Source organism: Sus scrofa, chromosome 1 (genome assembly GCF_000003025.6).
Source record: "Sus scrofa isolate TJ Tabasco breed Duroc chromosome 1, Sscrofa11.1, whole genome shotgun sequence".
NCBI lineage: Eukaryota > Metazoa > Chordata > Mammalia > Artiodactyla > Suidae > Sus > Sus scrofa.
The window spans coordinates 90848423-90875601 of record NC_010443.5 but is presented as its reverse complement, the minus strand read 5'-3'; the positions used below and the strand labels follow the sequence as shown (position 1 = coordinate 90875601).

The 27179-nt window shown below is 39.1% G+C and overlaps 1 protein-coding gene across 6 annotated transcripts in view; it reads right to left on the bottom strand.

Annotated features, from left to right (window-relative positions):
• Positions 475-27179, bottom strand: part of COL12A1 (collagen type XII alpha 1 chain) — a 130719-nt gene continuing 104014 nt past the window's right edge. For 4 of the 6 annotated variants that reach the window (XM_013992819.2, XM_021092369.1, XM_021092360.1 and 1 more), the window contains 15 exons: positions 24751-24900; positions 23103-23180; positions 21452-21538; positions 19739-19792; positions 18609-18704; positions 17395-17448; positions 16984-17037; positions 12681-12734; positions 11210-11281; positions 8108-8143; positions 7931-7997; positions 6227-6415; positions 5213-5281; positions 3672-3842; positions 475-1472 (listed from right to left, as the gene is read on the bottom strand). In XM_013992819.2, coding sequence (XP_013848273.2) covers positions 1297-1472; positions 3672-3842; positions 5213-5281; positions 6227-6415; positions 7931-7997; positions 8108-8143; positions 11210-11281; positions 12681-12734; positions 16984-17037; positions 17395-17448; positions 18609-18704; positions 19739-19792; positions 21452-21538; positions 23103-23180; positions 24751-24900 — 1407 coding nt within the window. In that variant the 3' untranslated portion in view covers positions 475-1296. Of the gene's footprint in view, positions 2650-3671; positions 3843-5212; positions 5282-6226; positions 6416-7930; positions 7998-8107; positions 8144-11209; positions 11282-12680; positions 12735-16983; positions 17038-17394; positions 17449-18608; positions 18705-19738; positions 19793-21451; positions 21539-23102; positions 23181-24750; positions 24901-27179 lie in introns of all 6 variants that reach the window. The other 2 variants (XM_021092374.1, XM_013992820.2) reach the window with 1 other exon arrangement.

Sequence of the window (27179 nt, the reverse complement as noted above, 5' to 3'; positions counted from 1 at the left end):
TCTTTCAAACAAACATTTACATTATTTTAATATTTAGAATGATGTTATTTTATTCATAAAAGTGCAAAAAGAAGGTATCACTAAGTGTCAGCATTTTCGTTAAAGAATTCTCCTTTTTGTGGTTAAACACAGTATTGGGTATTATGGTATAGGAAAAGGATTAAATGCATATGAAATAATGTAGGCTGTTAAAGGTTATTTGGTTGTTTGGGGTCTCCTAGGATACTTAGTTGTTTTTCCACCAACCCACATATCCTCTACATTCCTAATAAAGCCTTTGGAATCTGCTGGGCTTTTTAAGGTTCCCACTACTTTCTTTCTATGACTTCATCATATCATTGAAAAAATCTAACGTTATTTTGCATAATTTAATAGCATTAGAAAGATTTGTAACCGTATCCAAGGATATGAACTTGTTTGTTGTAACAACAGCCTTAGCAGTCCAAAGGCCAATAAAGAAAAAAACATACCATGTCCAATTTTCAGTAGTTTTATTGAAAAATGCCTCTTTTGTTTCAGAAATAAATAATATAAGGCAGTGAAATTCACAATCTGCAGTTAAAATATAAAAGCAGCAATTCTATGTTCATAGTCTTGCAAACATTTTCCAACTGCTTTTGATAACTAAGAAACATTATGTTCTAAAAAAAAAAGTTCATACTAAATATACAACACAAACATGCAATTCCATCTCTGCAGAATAATCTGCGATTTGGCATAAATGTTAGTGTGTCTAAAACAAGGAGGTTTAAGGCAATATGGAACTGTATCCAGTTGATACAATACTTTCAGCTACATGGCTTAAGGTTTGTGGCTGTTACAGGAGATGTATAAGAGCACTCTATGCCCTAATGTATTACAGAAGATAAAAGAGGAAGATAAATAATTGCAAAGGAGTTGACTTTCCCCTCCTCTTTGGTTTTAGGAGAGGGATTGCTTGAATCCTGATGTAACTGAATTGCAAATAAGTATTGGAAAAAAGACAAAAACTGCCCTCTCAACATACACAGTAGTTCTGGGCTCCAGGACTTACTGCTTAACCTAAGAGTTTCACTGAGGCTGCCCGCTGTGCTAACTAAACGCACAAGGCACGTTCTCTCCCTGCAGCTTTTGTAAACAAAGGATTTTGCAAGCATTTCAAGGGAAAAGGCAAAGATTTCTACCGACTGCATGCAGCGACCTAGGCTTCCTGCAAAAACAAGGTTCTCTACAGTCAGAAAGTGAAGAAACAGGACCTACAAAGGAGAATCCGACACCTCCCCCCACCCCTCCGTGTTGTCCTGCGCGGGGTCAGGTTCACTGCCAGGGGCCGCGGGGCAGGGCGCGCCTCCAGCGCGCGTGTGGAGGGCGCTCGTGGGCTGGCTCATCTGCGCCGTAGTCCTCGTACTCTTCCGCGGTCCGCTCAGGCTCCACCGGCACGATGAAGGGCTCGCGCTCAGGCAGGTAGGCCCCGCCCTCGGGCACGTAGGGCTCTGTCCGATTCAACATTACAGTTACAGCATGATTGGGAAGGAACACACACAGCAAACTAAATCGCCACCCAAGGTGATGGTGCTCCATCTTACTGTCATAACTATAAACCCATAAATTAGAAAGCTCTGATTACTTCCATTTGCGGAGAGAATTTGGTGATCCAATAACTAAATGGCCCTCATTTTTTTAACCTTCAAAGATGCAGCAGTAAATATAATCATTGCACAAATAACCTGGGAAAGGTCAGAGACTGGGCCAAAGAGAACTGTCAACCAACCTAGGAAGGGTTTTCACAAATTCCCAAGTAACTCTTGGTCACTGCAAATTCCTCAGTTCCAAAAGCAATGTGGAAAGAGGAGGAGGTGAGGGGAAGTTATATTGGCTCCTGGAAACTGAACTCTGGAGGTGAAAATCAACTACCACCAGGTCATATACAGTACATGACACTGTCTGTGGCTGGCTGTCCCACAGACTGAGTTACACAGCTGGTGGGTACAACCACCAGGGACCAGAGCAACACAGGAAGGAAAAAAGTGATTATAAAACTTTGGTTTGAAAATTGCCATCACAAAACCCAAATGAGAGTACATGTACAAAAGGTAATAATAATAATAACATGTGGCCTGACGTGGACAAATGAAGCAAGAGAGAAGGAGATTCTATTTGGTGTTATTCCAGCAGAGAGCAAGCAGCAGGCTTTGATGCAGAAGCTGATGGTAGAATTGGTAAGTGCTTTTAGTGGACAGGGTCCATACAAATCATTTACAAGCCATAATTAGTTTATTATTTACATAAGATATTTCTCTTTAACCAGGTTAATCGTTTTTATCAAAATGGCATCATCTCCTCGGTTAGTAGTTTATGCGCCTCCTTCATGACCGAGGCGCCTCATGAGCTGTGTTTGAACTTTTTTTTTTAAATAGCATTTTTATACATTATTACGAAAATGCATCAGGCTTATAAACTAACACCACTGCTTTTGTCTCATTCAAGTTAGTATAAAGAGTCTCCACCCTCCTTTTTGATGTCGACCCGGTTCATTAACCATATCTGTGGTGAGATTTCCATACAGACTCATTTCCTAATAAGCGCGTGCGCAAACATCTCAGAAACAGGATTTTCAGGTATTCAAACTGTAAGCAGCACTGGCGACTTAGAAAATTTGTTAGCCGGAACCTGAAACAGGTCAAAGATGATAGTTTTTAAAAGTTGAATTACTACGCAAAAAAAAAATATACATATACACATTCATCTATGTAATGGTTAAAGTATATATGTATATATCTATATATTTCCAGTTAGTCATACATACCAAAAGGCAGAGGTGATTTAAATTTATTTTATAAAATATTATATCATAATTTTGTGAATGGGTTGTACAAGAAATTTAAGATTCATGATTACTTTGGGTCATTTGGAAGGATGCACATAAATATATAGATATATAGATATTTAGATATTCAACTACTCATGCACTACTTGCTAGTAGCCAACCATATCAAACAGCAGTATCATTTTTAAACTTGCAAGATGCTTGAGGGTGCACTGATGAAAAGGTCACCGCTGACCACAGCATGACATTTTTATTTTCAGATCAGCATATCTCCGCTGTTCCCACATTCCCCCAAATCAGGCATCAAAAGACTTCTGCCTCCTGTAATCATCAAATGCTAAAATTTCATGACCAACTCTAAAAATATTAAGTCCCAGAGTTTGTAAGTATTAATTCCACGGACAGTATGACAGAGTGAATTATTTTCAGTTGTCTGCACCATGTTATCAAATAGTTTGCCTACCCATTAGATGCCCAAAACAATTTTTATATATATTTTGGCATTCTACAGTTGTATTTAACAAATCTGTTCCCAAACTTTAGTTTAAAATTTTTTTAAAAGGTCAATTGGTAGAATTATTTGAACTACCAAGAGAAATAGAGGTTTATGATATGATTTGGTAAATGCAGAAGTTTAGAAAGGAAGAAAAAACAATTAGTCAACTCCTAACAGTGAAATATTGTTATAAAATCAACATTAATTCTCTAGGAGACTATTTCTACATAATCTAAAAATACACAATTGAAAGAGTTGGTATCTTGAAGAAATCCTCCAATCAATTTCCCTTTGATCCTATGAAACCTGATTTCCTTAAAGTTCCTTTAATTCAGGTGAATTTGGGTCTCTATGATGGCAGCAACATACCTGGATAGCCCTGTCCGTTGTATGGGACGCTGGCACACTGAGACGAGTCGCAGTATCCAGGAGGACCTGGGGGGCCTCGGATACCTGAGTTTCCAGGACGACCAGGGGGACCAGGAGGACCTCTTGAACCTGTGGACCCCGGTGGACCGGTTCTGGATTCTCCTTGTGGACCTATTGTGGGTTTAGAACAATGATTTCCCCTCTTGTTAAATTTATCTCCTGAGAAGATCAACAGGACTTTGGCCCCTCCACCACTTTAAGACTAGACGATTCACTAGTGTATGGTAAGAAAACACTTCCTGAAGAAATCACTGGTAGGAACCAGCATGGAACTTTCTTACCAGTGATTCAAGAGTTAATGCCGGAAATCCAAATACACTAATGATTTTATTCAAAGAAAACCAATTTAGCAAGAATTGAGCCAAACAAAAGACATCAAGGAGTTCTCTGGTTTGCGCTCATACTCTTGGAGCTAAAACCACCGGTAGAAAATGGCTATGTTAGCCAAGGCAGACAGCCAGGAAGACTTGGAGTGCCTACTCCATGCCTCAGCATGTGAAGCAGTGTTCTTCCTATAACAGGTGATACCTCCTCATGGTTACCAGAGTAGAGATTTGGAAGATTTGGAATTCCCGTCATGGCTCAGCAGAAATGAATCTGACCAGTATCCATGTGGACGCAGGTTCAATCCCTGGCCTCACTCAGTGGGTTAAGGATCTGGCATTGCTGTGAGCTGTGATATAGGCAGTGGTTACAGCTCCGATTGGACCCCTAGCCTGGGAATTTCCATATGCTGCAAGAGCAGCCCTAAAAAGACCAAAAAAGAAAGCGGAAGGAAGGAAGGAAGGGAAAGAAAGAAAGAAAGAAAGAAAGAAAGAGAGAGAGAGAGAGAGAGAGAGAAAGAAAGAAAGAAAGAAAGAAAGAAAGAAAGAAAGAGAAAGAAAGAGAAAGAAAAGAAAGAGAAAGAAAAGAAAGAGAAAGAAAGAAAGGAAAAGATTTCACTTCTAGGGCTGCAAGGGTCTCATGGGACGTTATAATGATGAAAATAATTCATTTTCAATTTAGTAAACAAAACGCATGGAACAACTATTATTTCTTTCCAAATCATCAATGAAGACCTTGTGAATGAAATCCTTGATGAAATCTTGCAAGGATTTCTAACGAGAATATTTCTTCCATCTACTGGTGACATCTTGAAGAATACCAGAAGAAACAGAAAATGACACCATCCTTAAAGCCTATGAGGCCAAACAAAAGCAAATAGGAATTCCATAAAAAGAAACCAGCAACTTCTGTGTCACTAAAACTCATACCTTCATATATTAAAGTACATGCTTAAGTAATATGCCCTGAAACATTTTTTTTTTTTGCACAAAGAGAAATAAAAATGAGGAAGTTAGACCAGTACAATGTCTCACTAAAATACATTCCATGATGGTGGGCAGGTCTAAGAGCTAACAGGATAAGTTTTTGATTCTCCTAGGGGTTATATGCTCTTGGTAGTTACATTTCTCCCTTATTTTATCTAACAGGAAACCTACCTGGGGGGCCTGGCAGTCCTCGAGGTCCTGGAGATCCAATACCTCTTTCGCCTTTCTCTCCTGGCAAACCTAAGGAAGGACAAGATGGGAAAAGCACAGAGGGAAAATTAGTGGAAATATGTAGTATTCATCTGAACTGATAATACTGATTCAAGTAGTTGATTTCCCTTAGTGAAAGCAGAACCCAGCTTTTCACAGAAGTCCACTCTTTAAGCCAAATTCTTTCTAGACATTTGTGTCATTCTAGATTCATGGCCAAGAAACAAAGCTGGCTAAAAATTGGGAAAAATTATTTGAAGAAAACAAACATGTTTAATATATTACTTTAGAAACAGTAATTAAGAACAAAAATCTTGACTAAGTACTAACAACTCACTGAAAACATCATAAAGGTATCTTATCTTACTACTCCTATCCGTCATCTAAACCATCAGAATGATGGAAATATCTAAGTTTCTCTCAGAAGGTTAACCACTACTTTGAGAAAAGTGAGTACCCAGAATCCTGAAACATCTGGAATCAGATAATCCCATTTTTCTTCTTTTTCCTTCAATTACACTTATCTACCATGAAATTAAAGCCAAATAAACAATTAAGACCAGTTCCAGGCCCTGCATTAAAGAACCAAAAGAATTTGGATCTAAAATTGCAAAGGCTGCTTACATTCAGTTGCTGCCCAACTCTTGCCAGTCAAAACAATTAATAAGATTTTAGGGCCTGATTCAGTTTGCCAAGATGTACTTTTTCCCAATAACAACAACAATAATCAGAAAATAGCATTGTCTTTGCTGAGATCTCCTCACAGAACCTTCCTGTGTTCCCAGATATGGATCTCTATAGCCTGCAGCTGCCTAGAAGAAAGACAGCTTCACAGACACACGGCTCTGCTGGGCTGTCCTAACAGGACCAGTGTTCTTTGCCAAGTTCAGAAGTCCACGTGCTTTTTAGCCTGACCCAGCTCCTACCCTTGCACGTTCCTTCCTTTACCCCGATGTGGCTGCCAGGAATGCGTACCTCGTTCACCTGGGGGTCCCTGCATCCCTGGGGTGCCGGGGAATCCTGGCCGTCCCCCAGGGCCTGGTTCTCCTCTGGCTCCCACACTGCCAGGGGGCCCTGGGGGACCTGGTGGGCCTGGCTGGTTGCGACTGGAGTGGTAATCGTTTGGAATCTGATTCAGCATCTGATTGAATCTGCTCATCTGACCTACAAATTGAAATCAGACTTATTAGGAAGAAGCACAATAAGGGAGGGATGAGAGAATGAAATGATTTTCTTTTGGTGCCTAGTGAAAGCCATTGTTGTTCCTCCACACTCTGGGAAATTTTCTAATTAGAATCCTAAAAATAAAATAAAACACTCCAGGGGGACATGTTGCAATTAGAATCCTAAAAATAAAACCCTGCAGTCATCCCAGACAAAATGATCTCTGATAAACAACCATCTCCACAAAATACTGACCAGCAACCCATCAGCATTACATACAAGAGTTGTGAAGGTTTAAAGCAGCAATGATAGAAAGCTTGCCAGATGATGTCACTCCCAGAGAGAACCTTTTAAGTTAACTTATAGTATGTTGTTGGGCCTAAGGTGGTGATAATTAGTATAGTATACTTATAATTATAGCATAATTTGGAATCACCTATGGGATACACTAAATGATACTCATTTCTGAGCCTCATAAAAAAACAGTGGCCCTAGAATGTATTTATGTGTGTTTGACTGGGTGACCTTGCTCTACAGTAGAAAATTGACAGAACACTGTAAACCAGCTATGATGGAAAAAATAAAAATCATTAAATAAAAAATATATTTAAAAAAAAACCCAGCAGCCTTGAGTTTTTGAGGCTAGGCTTCTTTTGTAGCCACAGAGCCTTATCATTTCATAGATCTCAGGGAATAATGAGTCTGTGAAAAATAAGGAGGCAGTAAAAGTTCTCCACCAAAATGGACTTGCTAGGATCAAACTGATCTCAGGAGTCTGCCTTCCTTCAAGGAAAGAAGCACTCAAAGGTCATAACTGAAAAGATCTGATTATTTATTGCTTCAGTGTGTACCCATGCAAAGGTCACTAAAATCCTCATGTGGAAACTGTATAATCATTTAGACATTAAACTGTATAATACAGTTAATCATTTATACTTTAAACTGTATAATCACTTGTAATATGGAAACTGTATAACCTGTATAAACTGTAAAATCATATTTTAAAATACTATCTTGTATCAGACTGGATGTAAGGATGATAAGCTATTATTTTACCTTGGGTTTTTGTTTTATCTCTTTTTTTTTTATCTTTTTAGGGCCACACCCATGGCATATGGAGGTTCCCAGGCTAGGGGTTGAATCAGAGCTACAAGCTGCCAGCCTACACCACAGCCACAGCAACACAGGATCCGAGCAGTGTCTGCAACCTACACCACAGCTCATGGCAATGCCAGGTCCATAACCCATTGAGCAAGGCCAAGGATCAAACCTGCACCCTCATGGATACTAGTCAGATTCATTTCCACTGAGCCACAAGGGGAACTCCAGGTTTTTGTTTTATCTTAATGACAGTCATTAAAATCTCACTAGCTATATCTAACAGGATACCAAACTGATAAGGTACAAAAATAAGAGATCATGGGAATGAAACAGAAACACGTCTTAGAAACTTTATGATACAAACTCTGTAAAATTTAAAAAAAAATCCATACATGAAAAGGAAAGAAATTTTACCACTTATCAATTGTTCACAGACTTGTCTTGCAACTGCTCGCATCATGTTGTGGGAAGCGACGTCTCCCTAGTTGATTAAATAAGTAAGTATGATCAGCATAGTATTGCTCTAGCTTCAGACTACAGTATCTAACACAAGAAATAAATCTGTTAAGTCAGATCTTAAGAAATACATACCCTGTCACCTTTCTCTCCTTTCAATCCAGATGGGCCCTGAAATACAGGAATTTCATGGATTAGAAGCTGACAAATTGTCTAAAATGACTCATGAACATACAGGATGCTAAAAGACAGCAAGGTCTGCTTTCTAACAAATCAGCAAAATGACACATCACATTTATGTCCATGTTACTCACCTTGGGCTGTCTGTAAAGCAGGCATCTAATTCCCCCCCACACACACACACCTCAGAAGCACGTCCTCCAAAACAGTGCTGAGATGTGAACTGTATGATCAGCAATGATGCAGGTGTGCATTTTATAATGCTGATAACAGTATAGGTCTGGAACTGAAACACCTCAAGTTGCCCTTCCTACCACCATCCTTCCCTTGACATCGCCAAGGCTGGGAGCTCAACCGGTTATTGTAATTTGTCCATGAGGTTAGTCATGGTTCAGTTCTAGTAAGAACCCATTCTGGTAAGAGTTTTCTGCCAGTTCCCTAGCTCAATATCTATCTCTAACTTCTTCCCATGATTTTTGTGTGCTGGGTAAGAAAGGGAACCACATTCTTTCTAAAAGAACTCAATCTAAATGGTGGACCCATATCCCAAAGGCAACCACAGAGTATCTGTCCGTATTCTGTCAGCCCCTCACTGGCATGAGAGGATCTTGGAAAACATTTTCCTTCTAGTGTAAAAAATTCTTTCAGTAATGTTTCTCCAGGCCGCCAACTGACAGGAACGTCCAAACCATTGACAAATCTGATGTTCAGCTAAATCCCAAACCAAACTACTTCTAACAGCCTCCAAGACTCTTGCCTAAACTTCTCCAATATCCTCCTAACTGGTCTTCCTGCTCCCAGTCACACTCCACAGAGAAGCCAGATTGATATTTTTTAAAAGGAAAACTGGCTCATGTCACTTTTTTGGTTCCAAAGGTTTCCCGTCACATTTAGAAGAAATAAGAATCCTCACCCCAGGTGAGATGGGCCCCACGATCACCTATGCCAGCATCTGACCCTCCCCCCTTCTGCCAGCATCTGACCCTTCCCCTTTCCTTCAGGGGCCCAGGCCTCTCTGCCATCCCTTCCACATGCCACCCCCTCTTCACTTACTTGGCCTTTCTTCACACTGTCCCCACCACTGCTCCCTCTCTTCAGTCCAGTGTCACCTCTCAGATGGGCTCCCTATGCCATATCCAAAATAGCCCCCCTTTTCACCACCACAGTGGCCCCCAACCTCTTACTCTGTTTCTCTTTTCTTCATATCATTCATTATCCTCAGAAGCTATATTGTTTGTTTATGTTTTTGGTCTCTGTCCCCCACTGGACACTCCACGAGGACAAGGACTTGGTTTGCTTGCAGTTGTAACCCCAGACCCTAGAACACCAACTAGCACATGGAAGCACCAAACAAATGGGTATTGAGTAAATAAATAACAATTTTCCACCCGCTGTTCCTGGAAACAGCCACCATACAACACCAGGTGTTATACATTAGCAAGAAGCTACCACCGGAAAAAAAGAGCTAGTGACAGAAATTCACAGTGACTGAGCTAAGCTCTCTGCTAAGACCTTTATATTCCCATCTGCTAGTTTTGGTTTTAGCAACTAGAGGTTAAGACAGGAGAAAAAAAAAAAAAAGGAGAGGCAATTTGCTACCTTAAAAGGATGAGGAAGATAAAGGAGGAAAAGGAGGGGAGATAAGGTCCAAATAAACGTGACTGAATTATAATCATAAGAAAAACTAGAGTTTGGCTCTCCCTTTGCCAAAAGTACTGGCTCTTACAGAAACATTTTTATTATTTAGTTTGGAGATTTTTGTAAATTTCAGGGTATTTATTTTTACATTTACTGCTACTTTATTCCCATGTATTTTTTTTCTAATTTACTGCCACTCTGAGATTATTCTAGTCTGTATGATTTGTAGAACTCTTTATTGCCAGTATCTAGAGATTTCATTTCAAGTAAAGGAAATAGATGTTTCTTTCCTGTTTCTAGCTGAGGCATCAATTATATCAGTGATATTCTTACATAAGACTCCGTTTTGGTCATAGTAAAACAAAACAGAATTCTGAAAGGGTTGAAAAGTTTCATGTACTTTTAAATGCTCTTGTGAAGTTTGTGCCATGATTCACTGTGGAAAAGAGAGGAATAAAGTCATGTGCTAGAGTCCACACAGAGTATAAAGTTTATCAAGAGTCCTTTCATCTTCATGCTGCTAGCTTAATTTTATGAAAATATAGAAAGCAGGCCATGGCACATAAAGATCTACCCTAAGTTAGTTTGACATTAAACATTTTTTAAACTTAGGTTCAGGTGTTCCCATCATGGCTCAGCAGAAACGAATCTGACTAGTATGCATGAGGACGCAGGTTCGATCCCTGGCCTCGCTCTTTGGGTTAAGGATAGGGCATTGTCATGAGCTATGGTGTAGGTCACCGATGCAGTTCAGATCCTTAACCCACTGAGCAAGGCCAGGGATCGAACCCATGTCCTCATGGATACTAGTCACATTCATTAACCACTGAACCATGACGAGAACTCTTATATTCTTTTTTAATATAGTCCTTTCAATCATGGTCTATCCCAGGAGATTAGATATAGTTTCCTGTGCTGTACAGCAGGACCTTGCTGTGGAATAGATAAATGCTTTTAATTCTGGGACTAGTGTTCTAGCATCCTCAACAAAAGAGAAATGAACAAGCGGAGTGGCTGCAGGATGCTGACAAAGGGTTAATCACTGCAAGCACCCATGCAGGCGCCACGCACCATCATCATGTGTTTTTCTATCTTAAGCTGCATACCGTTCCTAAATAAAAAGAATGATTTTGCTGACCCAGCTCTGAGTGTTTATACTGTGCAGAAATATGTGTCTTGGCTCCTAATCCCATTCTCCTTTTAAAGAAACCCTATGACCACAATTTCATCCCAGAATGTTATAACTCAGAGAAAAATTTTAGAATTGGTACCAAGTTAAATCCCTGGGTTTAGCATAGTTTCAACAAATGCTTCCAATACATTACAGCAGAGATAACATAAATATGCTGCAGCCTTGCTGTCTCCTCATCATTCCCGGCACAGTGGAATGACTAGGAATGCAAGCCGTCGTCCACTTACTGGTCTGCCATGGTCTCCAGGTTTTCCTGGTTTTCCACTCGGTCCTGTGACCCCTGGAGAGCCTGGGCTTCCCTACAACACATAGGCCAAGACAGGGAAGGCTCTGATGAAAGAAGAATCCCATCTAAAGTAAACTAATAATGCATAGCTGGTTTTAAAAGTTTTTAGCACATAATCACATATTAAGGAAGAGTAAGATCAAATTTTAAGATTGTATAGAGGAAAAACATCTTGAAAATTCCCACTCAAACATTATGGACTGTATAGTTCTAAAGTACATTATGAGACTATTTGAATAAATAAATATGTATGCATATAAATGCAATGCATAGATATAAATAATATATACCTATGCATTGCATTTACTCTACTCCACAATTCACAGACTGTGACCCTAGTAAACTGGCTACAAAGTGAATCTGCAGGAAGCAATTCCTGTTAGATTTCTATTACCAAACCAGAAAGACGAGAGTGGAAACTCTGGCTGGGAAAGAAATGGAGAAGGTAACTGGGCACCACATGGTGGGGTTTCCTATGAGTTGCATCTCAGTCTAGAAACTCACTTTCTCTTTGGTGCATTCAAATAAAGGGTAATTTCTCTTTTATCATATCAGCACCCTCGACCCCAACAAAACTGTAAGGATTTCTCCCTACTGCTTTTAGCAGAGGTTTAAGACACTTTAGCCATATTTTAGTAAAATATGTGTAATATCTACTAGTCAATACATTAGGTTCTAAAGCCTAAAAATCTTCAAAATGGAATCATGGATTTTTGTAAAACAGTCTTTTATTCATCAAGTACGTAAATTTTAAGCTCTGTAGTAAATATTTAAAATGAAAATGTATTAGACATTGTCAACTCTCCTTTACCTGAGAACATACATATTAAACATAAATATAATAAAGTAATTTTAACATATGCTCTTGAGTCTTCATATCCAGCCAGAAGCCACGAAAAGCATCTATCACTCAGGCAATGTAACTATGATTTCACCTGGATGCAGAGGTACACACACTTCTTTCAGAATCACTGGCTTCAGTATTTTCCCCAATGATCTTAATTAGAAAATCTTCTCAGGTAAAACTTACTTCCTCAGAATGACTTAAAGCTGTTCAATAATTTAACATCCTTAAAATTCAAATATCATAGGCCACAAACTCTTAAAATTGTAGAACAGGAAGTATCCAGTGAGGTCATAAAACCCACCACTTCATGTGGGGATGGAAGCCATCAGGACACTCACCTGTTAGGGATATTTTTGTTTTTCAAATGTAACTTGATTAAACAGAAAGACTCTCTAGTTTAACACAGCTGTTTTCTCTAGCCTGTTTTGATTAAGAGAATAAAAACAGGAAGCTCCCTGGACATATACCCCATAGCACAGATGGTCGGGTTACCTAGCATTTTCCTGGCCAGTGGGGGAAAGGGTTTGAGGTGGGGAGACAAGAGTGCCACCCATTTTGTTCTTACCGGTGGCCCAGGGGGACCCCTGGGTCCCATTGCTCCATCTTTTCCTGTAAAGCCCTATTGGAAAAATGAAATTAATTATAGATTAGTGAAATGATTACCAAGTAAAAGGAAAGACACTAAGCAGGTTGATAAGAGTGATAGGTAAGGGATTTCACCCAACCGCAGGTAACTTTTCAATATAAAGACAAATATGCCCCCCAAAATGCTTTCCATTTAAATTATGCCTCTTATTGAACCATATTTCTGTACTCAGTCATTTATATAGTTGTAAATAAAATCACATTGAGTCAAATTAGTCCTCTCTGAAAAAGACAGATTCCTTTCATGAAGATACTACTAGCTTTTATAAAAATGCAAAGTAGTCTAAAGAAAGACTAGCCCTTTCTACTGAAAAATCAAGGTCCACTAGCAGTCCCAGGAAGGACCAGAATAGGATGAAGGGAATGGTGCTGAGGAAAGCAGGTGACCCCACAGAAGATGCCAGAGAGGTCAACCACTTGATGAGAATTCCCTTCCTCATTTCCTAAACAAAGCCCGATGGCTGGAGCGGTTCCACTGACATCTCCACTGCTGGGGGATTTCTCTTGTCCCCTCCAAGAAAAAGGTGGAGCTTTCTAGCGCCTCCACTCAAAAGAAAGGAAATCTTCAATCCTCACTTACTTTGTTTTTTGGCTGTGCCCACAGCATGAGGAAGTTCCTAGCCCAGGGATCAAACCTGAGCCCAGCAGTGATAATGCCAGCTCCTTAACTCGCTGCTCCACCAGGGAACTCCTCTCAATTTTTTTAGTGGTCCCTCTCTTCTAACCTCACAGAGAGGCCAGATCCACATCAGGGTTGGACTGGGAGGAGAGACCTGCCCAGGAGCACTGGGCATCTCCATGCAGCTCGCATGGTGCCAAATGACCTCTGCCTGCAATGAGTCACTGGCTGCCCAGTTAGCTTTCGTCCCAGTAGCAGACCTCTGAAATTGAGCCCAGGATTTCTGAGTCAGGTCATTTTTTTATGGTTGCTGCATTCCTCTGTCAAAGGAGATTTTTGTCTCCTTTGAGAATAAGTGATAATTTTATGCATATTCTTGGACTCCAGCAAAAATCAAGAACATTTGGATGACTGCTGCATTAAGTATCCATGCTCCCATTGATTTTACAAAAGAGGAAGTTTAAATTATTTCCTTAAAATTGTGTTACAAATATTCTACTTCTGCAAAAAAAAAAAATTCAGAAACATAGAGATAAACATTTCAGACTGTTTTCTGGGAGATCTAGTCCTGCTTAACAAAAAACAGACTCCCAAGTTCATCCGATGTAATACCAACACTGCCTCTAAGAGTCACGTAAGAAGCAAAAATGCTCCAAATATGACTTGGATAGTTTGAATAGCATTTCTACAATCTAAATTTCCTCCAACTGCTGTAGAAGATCCTTTTTTTTCTTTTTCTTTTTTTTTTTTAGGTATCATATCTCTGAACAATCCTCCTTCAGTCATCCTAAGAACTTCCTGATCAACCATTTTCTCTTTTTCTCTAGCTTTATTGAGGGTTAACTGACAAATAAAAAATTGTATACACTTATGGTATACAGGTGATATTTCTGTATTTGTATATAATGTGAAATAATGACCACAATCAAGATAATGAACATATCTATCACTTCACAGTAATCATTTTCTCATGCAGTGAGAACATGTAAGATCTATTCCATTAGCACATTTCAAGTACACAATGTAGTTTTATCAACTAGAATCATCCACCCGTACATTAGCTCTCCAGAATTTACTCATCTTTCATAACTGAAACTTTGTACCTTTGTCCAACATCTCCCATTTCTCCCTCTTCCTCTGCCCCTTCCCACTGCCACTGTCCTCTTCTGCTTCCCTGCATTCAACATTTTTTAAGATTCCATGCATAAGTGAGATTGTGCAGTATTATATTTCTGTACTTGGCTTATTTCACTTGGCATGTCTGCCAAGTTCGGGGTTCATCCACATTGTTGCAAATGACAGGATTTCCCTCTTTTTTAAGAAAGAATAATATTCCATTGTGTGTGTGTGTGTGTGTGTGTGGTGTGTGTGTGTGTGTATTTCCTTTTTTTTTTTTTTTTTTTTTTTTGTCTTTTTAGGGCCACACCAGCAGCATATGGAAGTGCCCAGGCTAGGCATGGGGCAGTTCCCAGCTGCTGGCCTACACAACAGCCACAGCAATGCCAGATCCAAGCTGCATCTGTGACCTATACCACAGCTCATGGCAACGCTGGATCCTTAATGCCCTGAGCGAGGCCATGGATCAAACCCGTATCTTCAAGGATACTAGTGGGGTTCATTACCAGTGAGCCTCAACGGGAACTCCTATATCACCTTTCCTTTATCCATGCATTCATGGACACTTAGGTCTAACCAACATTTTTTTTTTTTTTAGATGAAACAGATACCTAAGTTGGGGAGAAGAGAATTTTATTCTGATGGCTTCAGAAGGGCTACCACTGAGCCATCTATAGAACTTTGTGCTATGATTTTTTTATTCTCCATTTTCATAGCTGCTCTCCTGAGCCTTCTTTTCTTCTCTTCTACCACAGGATTCAACTTGGGGGGTGGCGGGGTGGAGCTGAGATGCCTGCACCCAAAGTCTAACTTCCCACAACTGTTTATGTTCCATCAGCTGCACCTCACACTTTCAATATTAGTGGTAGGAAACTAAGTGGTAGGTTGGTATACAAAGCTGTGACAGAAAAAGAGGAATGATTACGTGCAAAGTTTCCTCACCCTCAACCCCAGAGCCCTGGGTAGCCTCACCACAAAGCTGGATTCACAGGTTAGAAATTCAGAGTGAAAAATGCAGTCCTTCCCACTCCCTCACTTTTCAGTGATGGTGGTGATAGCAGCCTGCCAGCTGGTTCACAAAGAAGACATTGCTGGGCCATGCACTGGTGAGGTATCGGATCTGCCCGAAGGTCTCAGTGGGAGGATGTGATGGACCCAAAGGACTTCAGCAGTAGCAGCAAGTGAAGCAGCCCATCATTTCTTCTTTTTAAAAAACTGGATTAGAGTGTAGCTGACTTACAATGTCATGTTAGTTTCAGGTGTACAGCAGAGTGAATCAGTTCTACATATACATATATCCATGATTACTTCTTGATTGTGGTGTTTGAGTTTTGTTTTCTAACTGAAGAGAATGACTTGTCACCTTTGCAATTTCACTACTATCCTTTGCTGTGAAATAAGAACTTTGTAAAACTAAAGCACCAGTCTCAAGAGTCAGAAGAATATATATATATATATATATATATATATACCATCAAGATTCAGGTTCCCAGAGAATGCAGTCTTCTCTTGGACCTCACACCCTCCTAAACTCAAAGGCGGCATAGGCATAAACAAACTTCACTGGTGAATCACCCACAGTTTGGTGTTATGTGGGCACATTTTTGCTCCATCTCAGTGACCCAACTCTTCCACCCATGGTGTCTCAGAGGTACTGAGGTTAAGAAACCAATGTGTTTAGTGACAGCTACTATAGCCTGGGCCCTCTCCAATCGTGTCACTAGTGTTATTTTTGAACTTGATTAGTCAGAATACAGACAACACTTAGACTGTTGACTGAACCAGAAGATGCTAACAAGTCATTGGTGCCTTGGTTTTGAGCAACTCTGAAATCTCTTAGAGCATACACAGTCTCCTATGAAACCAAATGTTTCTATAACATTGAATAGAGTATAGAAGCCATGTTCATTGTGCTTCTCAGTGACATGTCCTAAAACAAAACGTGTTTCCTGTACCTATTTCATCATAAGTCAAGAGCAAACCTGTAAGCCGCCACAAATGACCAAAACCCCTACTAAGTTCCAGTATCTATCCATCACTGAGGCCCACAAGTAGCATCTGAGTCCTAAAGGTATAGAAAACATGTCCCTGACTTCATAGAAAGTGCCATGGAAATCAAGATTACTCCCAAAGCTACATAAAAGATGCCTCCTAACAAAGATTTTCATTGTAGGATTTAAAGCAATTTGCTAGGATTCTTGAATCTCCCTTTTAGGGATTTCTTTTCTCTGAATAAGATCAAACAAACAAACAAAAAAATTCCCCAAAGTAAAATTCTATCTCATTTAAAATCCCACCATTTTGTTTCATAGAACTTGAGACTGATCTGGTGTTGGGTGGTACACCTATACTAGTTTTTCAGCCTTCCGCGACATATGTGAACTCTGCATTGCCAGCCACATAAACTGAATTACCGAGGGCTCTTAATTAATAGGCAACAGTGTGATACTGTTTCCAACATCATGACACCCCACCCAAGAGAACTTACCCTATCTCCTGGAGGCCCCATTGGCCCTGGTGGGCCAGGTAGTCCTGGGGTTCCCTATGCAAAAGGAAATAAGTGAAACACTGTAAGAAACTTCCTGTGTGAGAAAAGAGATTTGTTATTCTCCAAAGCATTTAAACAAAAGAAGTCCAAGGAGCTCAGAAAAGAAACAGGAACCCAGAACCAAGCACAGTGCCAGCTCGAGAGCAAGATGCTGGGTCAACAAGCCCAGGCCTGACTGAACAGCACAAGCTTGAAGACTAAGACCAGGCTAAGAAATGGAAATAATGTACTGCACGCGGCCAGGCTTCTGCTTTGGTGCTTAACCTTGGTTCACCTTTGGAAGCACTGCAAAGGCAGCTTTGCAAATAACACATGACAAGGAAAGAAAAGGCAGCATGAAGAACAACTTACTGTCCGGCCTGGAAGTCCTGGCTCTCCAGCATCACCCTTCATGCCCTGGCGACCCTGGAGCAGCGGGAAAACAGGTCTCAGTGTTTTATAGAAATTAAGTGGCAACATGAGTCAGTCCTGAAATTGTTATCACTTCATCAACCTAACGAATCGTATTGGGAAGGGAGATTAAGTTATGCGGGGAACTGATGTTCACTCAACTACAAATGTTGTTATGATTTCCACTTATAATGTCACTGGATAACTTTATATAATTACAGGATAATATGCCTTCTTTAAAGGAACATAATTGAACTTAGGGATTTTCTGAAATAAAAATCGAAGGGAAAAACCATGTTTTATTTAATATATTTAATTTGTGGCTAATTTTAATAGAAAGATAGTCAATGCAATGTAATTTTGGTCTTTATAGCTACATGGTAGAAGACACTTGTTATACAGGCAAATTTGAAGTAATTAAAGAGATAAATTTAATTTAATAGAAGTAATAAGGAGAAAGCCCCTAAAACTCCTTTTTTGGACATAAGAAGCTAAAAGTAGATGCATCCTTTTAAGCAAAAAAGCCCTGTTCTTTCACATGTTTCATTTGTAACTAAACCTGATAGATTTTTTTTCTATAAATGCAAAAAAAAAAAAAGTATCTATCTTCCACTATGACATCTTTAAAGGGAGTCTAAACTTAAATTTAAAACTATGGAGTTATCATATTCTTATTCATATATCGTATTTGTTTTACCTTAAAGCATGGAAAAATGTAGTTAATAAAAATACAAGCCTTAAAAAGTGAAACACTTCTTTTAAGTTCAGGTTATCATTTGAAATAAAAGGTCAACATTTTATTAAAAAAATTTTATAGAAGTAATGATCCAGATAAATAATGCAAGCTTGTCTTGAAGGCGTAAGTATTAGAAAAGGACTGCCACAGATTCAGAGCTATTTCAAAGCCTTTAGGATATTGACGGATATTTGCATTACTTATTTTTAAAAAATGTTTTAAAGATCAAATAAGTAGCAACAACTTTTTCTACACAGTTACATATTATTACATACACTATTTACATATCTGAAATTAGTCACAAGAAGTCATCTCAATGAATAAACTTGTCAAGTTCTCTGAGAAAACATTTGAGTTTGGCAAAATATAGTAAAAAATAATGTTCCAGTGAAACATTAATCCACCTTTGTCACTAATTACAGAAAGCCTTTGTGCTTACTTGTTCTCCAGGAATAGAGAGGCCGTTGGGTCCCTGGGGTCCTGGAGGACCCTGGGGACCAGGAGGACCCATATCCCCACGAGGACCAGGAGGACCCTGAAATACAGAGAGAAGCCACAACCAAGTCATGTGCCTGTGGTGCCAACAGCCAGTCAGAAGCCTGTCTTCATGACTCTAAGACCCCAACCATATAATCTTTTGTAAACATTTTCAAAATCCATATATCAATAAAAGCATGGAAAAATTCCTTCCTTCCCTTTGCTCCTCATTAAAAGAACAACTGGAGAGTACAGTAAATTCATAAGTGCTTAACTTTCCAAAAATCGTCTTAAAAGAAGGTTTCTAAAAGAAGTAAAATACCATGAATATGATATATTCATATATTTATAGTCATACAGTCATTCAGAGATCAAAGCTCCAAATTCATTAGATGTGATTTCTTTTAAGCTAGTCCTGATTTCTCATAGACATGGGCTTATTTCTGGAACTAGTGTATAAATAGCTCAAGCCAGGAAAGAGCAGATATGTTCACTCTATGCTGGAACTTCCTTGCAATGTGTCCAGGTCTAAAAGACACACCTGGGTCAGCACCCCAGCCTCACCCTTTCCTTACTGGGTAAGCTAATCATTAGTGATATTATGACAAAAACTATTCATTATCTTCATAACACATTCCCCTAAGAAGCTTGCCTTCCCTTACAGAGACTGGTACAGACTGGCAGAAGGGGACAGTGACCCCCCAGGAATGTAGATGTGGCCACTCAGATATTTATCTGAGATGAGTGAACCCTCTCCAGCTCTCTAGCAGGAATCTGCTCCCTGCAGGGTTTTCCAGCTGGTGGTCAGGTCACCCTTCCTGCATCCCCATGCTGTGGCAGAGCCTGTGGGTACTTCTGCAGATTCAACATGTGCAGTTCTTCCATCAGTGAGATGCCCTTACATCCATTCATCTGGTTAGTCTAATCCATCATTTTGACATCCAGACACAAGACAGACATAATTATATTGCCTAAGGAACACTGAACTTGAATTAACTTGACCAAGGTCACATACCCCCTGAGTGGAAATTTAAATAACCAGACTTCAACACACAGGTGAAAAAATTTAAATGCACTCTAAAATATACTTACAACTGCCCCACTGATACCTCTTTCACCTCTGGGACCTTTAGCACCAGGTCCTCCCTAAAATGCAGAGTAAGAAGAGCATATTTTATGGCGAACATAGGAAAGGAGGAAGAAGCTGATATACAAAAATGGCTTAAAAAAGCAGTGCCTTCTCCAGACAATACTTCTACAGTTATTTACAAAATAAATACAAATCTGTGGGGAAAGAGAACTTCAAAACTCATTTTTTTGAGTATCTTATTTTTACATTCTGAACCTTTCTTGTTAGCAAATTTTGAAGTTTATTTGAAAATATGAGGTTTGCTGACCAGAAAAAACAAGCATTACTTAAATATAATAAGGAGAAAAATCTGCTTGTGAATTATATGAATGCATTCTTCAAGAAGAATAATATGCAAAAAGAAAAGTATCTTAATCTTTCAGAATCAGAACCTGTCGTTTAGTAACAGGAACTCAGAGACGACCAAACAGAGAAGTAATAAACATAATGATTGCATTCAACAATGTGAGAAAGAGAAATTCCCCTTTCTTAAAAACATCGGAGTCACATCCAGGATGTAATTTTATGACAACAAATAGAAATTAGGTAAGTCACTGTCAATTAAAAAAAAAAAATCATGGTAATTCCAGGGACATTTTGATTCTGCATAGGAGGGGCTGGTTTGTAATTAACCTAAAATCTATTCACATTATTTGCTATGACCCATGAATAGTCAAATGTGGTTTCTGAGGCTCTCTGAGCTGCTGCTATGTTAATTAACCATTTTCTTAAAAGAGGTCAACAGAGTTTTGAGGGATCACTTCCATACCAAAGAGCCAGGCTGGGTCAGGCCAGGAATTGACTAATTCAGCTTTCACATTGATTAATGAGGTCTATCAGGGCACTCTTCAGTGTTCTGCATTGCATTTTCTCGGGGCCCCCTCCCCTCCATCCTCTCAATTTATTCCTAACCCAAACACTTTCACAGAGAGATTATGATATCATCACATATGGAAATTACCCTCTATATGTTATATTCATGACATATTTTCTGCGTAAGGTACACATAGCCTGGGCTCTCAACAAGTTGTTGTTGGGCCAGTCTCTTAACCATGGCTCCTTAACACATAAAAAAGAAGCTTTCAGGAGATGGAAGAAATTTTCAAAGTCATGTGCTTATAGACAGAAATCCCAATTCATATCCATAAAAGAAAAGGTCTTGAATACTAGCCAACATCATTTGTTCCTACTACATGGCTAGAGAAATGTGTGCAAATGTATTCAAACTTCTTTCTTGGTTTACTCCATTTCAGATCTCAAGACACAATACAGGCATTCCCATGGTGGCTCTGCAGGTTAAGGGCCCAACGTTGTTTCTTTGCAGATGGAAGTGCAATCCCTGGCATCGCTCAGTGGATTAAGGATCCAGCACTGCTGCAAGCTACAGCATTGGCTGCAGCTGCGGCTTGGATCTGGTGTTGCTGTGGCTGTGGTATAGGCTGGCAGCTGCAGCTCTGATTCGACCCCAAGCCTTGGAACTTCCATATGCCTCAGCTGTGGCCGTAAAAAAACAAACTTTTTTAAAAATCCAGTGCAAAAATGGTCTACAATGCAGCTTGTTCTGCCCTTGCACACACAGGTGGTTGAAAGCATTTTATGCACTACACACTGCCCAAAAATGAACAACTCCATAGATTTAACAGGAAAAACTAGAAAGACTATTTCAAAATCCTGACCGCGGGGCCTGGTGGTCCAGGAGGTCCAACGCTGTCCTGGGTACACGTGCAAGCGTTTGGAAGAGCAGGACATTTTGCTTCATCTCTCTGAAATTTTGAAGAGAAGACTATTCACCTCTGAGTGTTTACCTACATGAATTATATAAAAGCTATTTCCCATCCCCCACACCCACTTACATATACAAGGAAATCTTTCCCAACTTGAAGACATAATTTTTTAGCAATGATTACAAATAGTCTTACGTTGAAACTTGCTTTGCTCTTTTATGTCTTTATCGTATATTTTGCTGTAGGAAACCTCACATAAGCAAAGACAGGTTTACAAAACCATCCCCAGGACCACTGGTAATTGCATCCAATTCTTTCTAGTCTGGTGTTAGAGAAATGCAGACTATCTGAGAAATGGATGCCCCTTTCATTCAGAATAAAATCTAAAGTCCTTTGCATGGCCTGTAAGGCTTTACACATTCTACAGACCAACACCCCACTGCCTCGCCCCTCCCAGTGCTTATTGCTGTCCCCTCCCTCCCATTCATTCTGCTCTGCACCACGCATCCAATTCATGCTTCTCAGGCATTTAGGGCACCTTTTGGCCTTGGGAGCCTATGCATTTACAGTTCCCTCTGGCTGGAATGCTCTTTCTCCATTCTCCAAATTGTCCACTTACTTCACACAACTTATCACTGAGGGCTGAGGGAACTTCCCTGTATCTATCCCTCTACCTGGTTAGTTTTCATTCTAGCACTTTTCCCTCTCTAACATAGTACATACCTACTTGTTAATCCCTCCTGTCCCCCTGCCTTTCACTAGAATATTCACTTTTTCTTGCTGTAACTCCAGCACACTGAACAGTCTCCAGCTTATAACAGGTGCTAAGTATCTGTGGAATAAATGATGCACATTCATCCTGGAGGCATGTAGTTAGTTCATTGTTTGCTGAAAGCTTCAAATCCACCATCAGCATTCAACTTTGTAACTGTTACTACATACACAGACATGCTGGGGGAAAGCTATGATCTCAAGAAATATGGTTATTTCTACCCTAAACCTGAAATACCCAGAGAGATGATGGCTGATTCTGTAAAAGGCTGGTATTTTACAAGCAATAGGAGGACTCTGCTTAGGTTTATCAAGCACATTGATGAGGAGTTCCCATCGTGGCTCAGTGGTTAATGAACCTGACTAGTATCCATGAGGACGTGGGTCTGATCCCTGGCCTCGATCAGTTGGTTAAGGATCCAGTGTCGCCATGAGCTGTGGTATAGGTCACAGATGCAGCTTGGATCCTGCATTGCTGCGGCCGTGGCGTAGGCTGGCAGCTACAGCTCCAATTAGACCCCTAGCCTGGGAACCTCCATATGCTGCCAGTGCAGCCATAAAAAAGACAAAAAGAAAAAAAAAAAAAAAAAAAAAAAAAAAAGCACTGATGAAGCAGGACTTTGCTGACTAATTACAACCACCTTGGCTGGTGAGGAAGAGTTCCCAGATGTGGTCTGAATATTCCTGACTTTCGAGGGAAGGGTCACTGGCCTGAGCTTGTCCCTGGCTCCATCCTGGAAGTGCAGTTCCACTCCCAGGGCAGCCTTATCCCCACCCCTTATCCCTCGGGGACTCTTAAGACCACAACTGAATTCTGTGCCATTTTACCTACCCTGGAGGGAATATCACAGCATCTGTCTCTACTGGTCCACACTGGACTACAGACGATATCAAAGTTCTGGATTTGGAACTGCAAACAACCAACAGCAACATCAGCTAAAGACACGTGAAAGACATTTCATATTAACATTTCCACATTTCAACCTCTGCCGACTTCTCACAGAGAAGGTCGTAGGCAACTGAGAGCAATATGATCATTACTTCATAAGAACAGAAAAACCTATGCCTAAGAGAAAGACAGTAAAGGAAAATGCACATGTGATATTCCTCATAATGATTCACTTCCTTGGCTGAAATGAAATGTTGGGTTGAATTTTGTGGGTTTTTTTCCAAAAGAACATTAATTTCTCTGTTTGCTTAAAAATTAAGAATTTAAGAATTTGAATTTGAAGACTACACACATTTAATTAAATCAACTTTAAGAGCCCACCCTTATAGAAAAGTAACATTAAAAAAAATAATTCCTCCCAATCTCTGGGGATAGAATGTGATGGAAGATAATATGATAAAAAGAATGTGTGTGTGTGTGTGTGTGTGTGTGTGTATGACTTAGTCACTTTGCTGTAGCAGAAATTGGCATAACATTGTAAATCAACTCTAATAAAAAATACATTAAAATAAAATAAAAAACATTCCTCACTTAGTTTAAAATTGATGCTCTTCATTTTCTATATTCTTACCTAGGGGTTAACTAATAACTTTTATGATTACCTTCAGCTTAACTATTTCAATGTAATATATATTTTCTATCTACATTAAAAAATCTCTTGATTTAAAAAAGGAAAAGATTATTTAGATATAGCCATTCTTTTATAAACTTAGTATAATTATTCTATTTAAATATCAAATCCAATATTCAATGTAAAAAGTCTGGATTTTAATTGCAATTATATTAAATTTGCACTCATTTGTTCTACACTGCAAAATCAAATTTTCACTTCTGAATCTAGAAGAAAATCTTGTCCATGGAAGAAAGCTACATTCAATAAACACAAATTTTAAAATAATGGAGGTCAAAGACATTAGTCTTGCTTTTTTTGACTGACATTTAACATGAACTTAATTAGCCTGGTACAAGGAAAGCCTTACATTTCAAATATTATAACCAGACCACAGTGTAAATAGAGTTGCAAGCGCCCTTGCCTCCAACCTGAGCCAGTGACCCTGTGGCTAAGGTGCCCCTCACAACTGCACTCATTTTCCTTCTGAGGCAGATGTAACCTCTATGAGGGGCTCGCCTCTGACAGTCACGGCCAGGGTCCACAAATGTGTAATATCCCAAGCGCACAAATGCATATGAACTATTACTGCCTCTGAAGAGCAAAAAGTGAATGAGTTTAGATTTCAACAGATTATCCTGGCAACTCTTTGTGTTGCACTCTCCGTTCCATTCTGTTTCAAGTTGACTACATGATGCTCTCTGATGCCCCAACATCTTAATTTGTTTCTAGCAGTAAAGCATGGCATTCTGTTTTGTCAGCATGTTTCCTTAATGTAACTTTTCCAGAGTTTCAATCTGACCCAGACATAAAAGGATTTTTTCCTTGAGGGAAAAAACTCACTGATTACTTTTTTAAATGCCATTTCTATCTTAACACAAGGAACAAAAAAAATAAATAAAATAAAACTGTGTTACTTACTGTGGCTGATTTCCTCTCCCCTTTAAGTAGTTTTCCAAGAATTTCATAACCATCAGTTGTGATATTTCCAGCTTCCTGGATGTTCTTTTCTATAATTTCATAGCAGTCGATATAAATCTTAACACTTTTTGAGGTCACTACAATATGAACCTAAAAAGAACATTTGTTCCCATTATAAAATTTCTACCAGAAAAATCTGGCTGACTTTTGCACATTTCAGGCCACAGGCTAAAAAATGTGTCCTTAAAGCTATTCTCACCCAAAATTAAGAGTTCTGGACCCCAAATCCAAGAACCGGGTTATTATGTCAATATCTCAGTAGTAACATCAAATTAAATGAATCACTTAACCTCTCTGGCTCTCAGTTTCCTTCAGCTATTATACATCTGCATAATTTATTATTTTCTCACTATATACTTTTCCTGAGATGACCAGAGATAATGCTGTAGATAAGATGACTCTGTAAACTATAAAAAAGCTACTCAAAAAAGACTTGCAGGTTTAGAGAACAAACTAGGATTATTGGGGGGAGGGCAGGGGGAATAGGCAAGATGGGGGTATGGGGTTAAGAAGCACAAACTATTATGTATAAAATAACCTACAAGGATATGTTTTACAACATGGGGAACATAGCCACTATTTTATAACTATTAAAAATTAAATATAAAAAATGAACTATCAATTACATGTTAGTAAATCACTACTATGTTATTATACTCAGAACAAAGGGAGCTCAAATGTCTTCCATTGATTTCACTATATTCAATTTTTAATTTGTTAGTCCCTAATCCATACCAAAAAGATCCTACACACCATTCAAATAACTGAGCTAGGAAAGAGCTAGCACATGTCATCTATAGATTCAGCTCTGGAAATCAACAGAATCATGATTCAGTTTCCTTGGAAGAAAAAAATCCTACATTGATGGATTTTTTTGTCTGATATTGAAGACATTCAGAATCTTAAGATATACATTACTACAGATAATTATTAAAGCATCTGTATTTCAATAATGTAAGGAATGTCTGTGGTTAATCTTTGACTTTATAGTTATGCTCTTAGTTTCCACTTATCACAGCCCAAATACTCAAGTGAGTTCTTGATGATTACTTTGAAAAGTTTGGCTCCAAGTTAAGGAACAGAAATTCCCTTAAATGCTTTGAGCTAATAAGCATAAGGGCAATCTCAAGAGATTTTCTTTAAAAGAGCAAATATTTTTCACATAGAATCACCACCAAAACACTAATTCAGTGCATCTATAACTGGTAAGTAAGTATGAATCACATATTGCTTCTGTATAAAAGTGATATATGGCTTATTAAAAATAAAGAAAATTTAAATGCCCCCAGGTAATCATCTAATTCAAGAACATCATAAAAACATTCCTAAGATATTGATTATCTAAGAAGAACTAAAACTTATTTGTTGGCTCTTCTACACACAATCTCAGAGGCAAAAATGTACAGAGTATTTGAAAAATCACAGTATCCAGAAAAATTATTTCAAAATCAAAATCTTCAACTTTTAAAACAAAATTATTCCAAATACACTTGTCATTCAATGCTAAACTGTAAAGAAAATGGGCTAAAAACATGTTTGGCTACAGGCTCTTCAGGTATGTTTTACTGCATTTTAAACACACGCATAACTTGGTTTCAGAGTGGCTCTTCATCTGTAGACCACTGTTCCAAGTACTGAGGGACAGTTTCTCAAATGCAAAACACTGTTGGTCACAGACCAGGGGAAAGAAATAGGAACACTTGTCAACTCAGCACCCCTCCCAAGCTCTACCATTCCCTAAAACTTGTCTTATTACAAATTTCTCACTTGAATCTGTCATCTGTTACAAAAGAATGGAGACCAGGAACGCTTCCAGAGAATCCCCAAGAAGCTACAGCTGTCTGCCATTCCCTACTTAACCTCTTTTAGCCTCCCTCCTCTCTCCCAAGAGTTCCCTGCATGTTATGCTCACTAATTTGCTGCTATCAGAGAACTACTTGTTCTTACCCCAAAGACTGAAGACCTTCAGTTCCCAAAGTAGGTGGAAAATGAAAGAAGAGTGTTCAAATCTTTAGACCAGTAATGTACATAAGTAGCCAACAGTGATTGAACTTGGTACTTGAATTGATGAGATAAATGAGAGTAGGTTGGAAAAATGGGATGCAGGAGGAAGGAGGAAAAAGAGTATACTGGAAAAGTAGAGGAGAAACCTAAAAAAAAAAAGAAAGGCGTTATGAAAAAAAGAAAGTAGACAATTTGAGGAGAGAAGAGAGCTTGTGAAAAACAGGAAAAAAAAAGAGGCATTATGTTAAAATTAAGAATACAAGTACTTCTCTATAAAGGCAAATAAAGGGAGTTCCCACTGTGGCTCAGCGGAAACAAATCTGATTAGATCCATGAGGATGCAGGTTCAATCCCTGGCCTTGCTC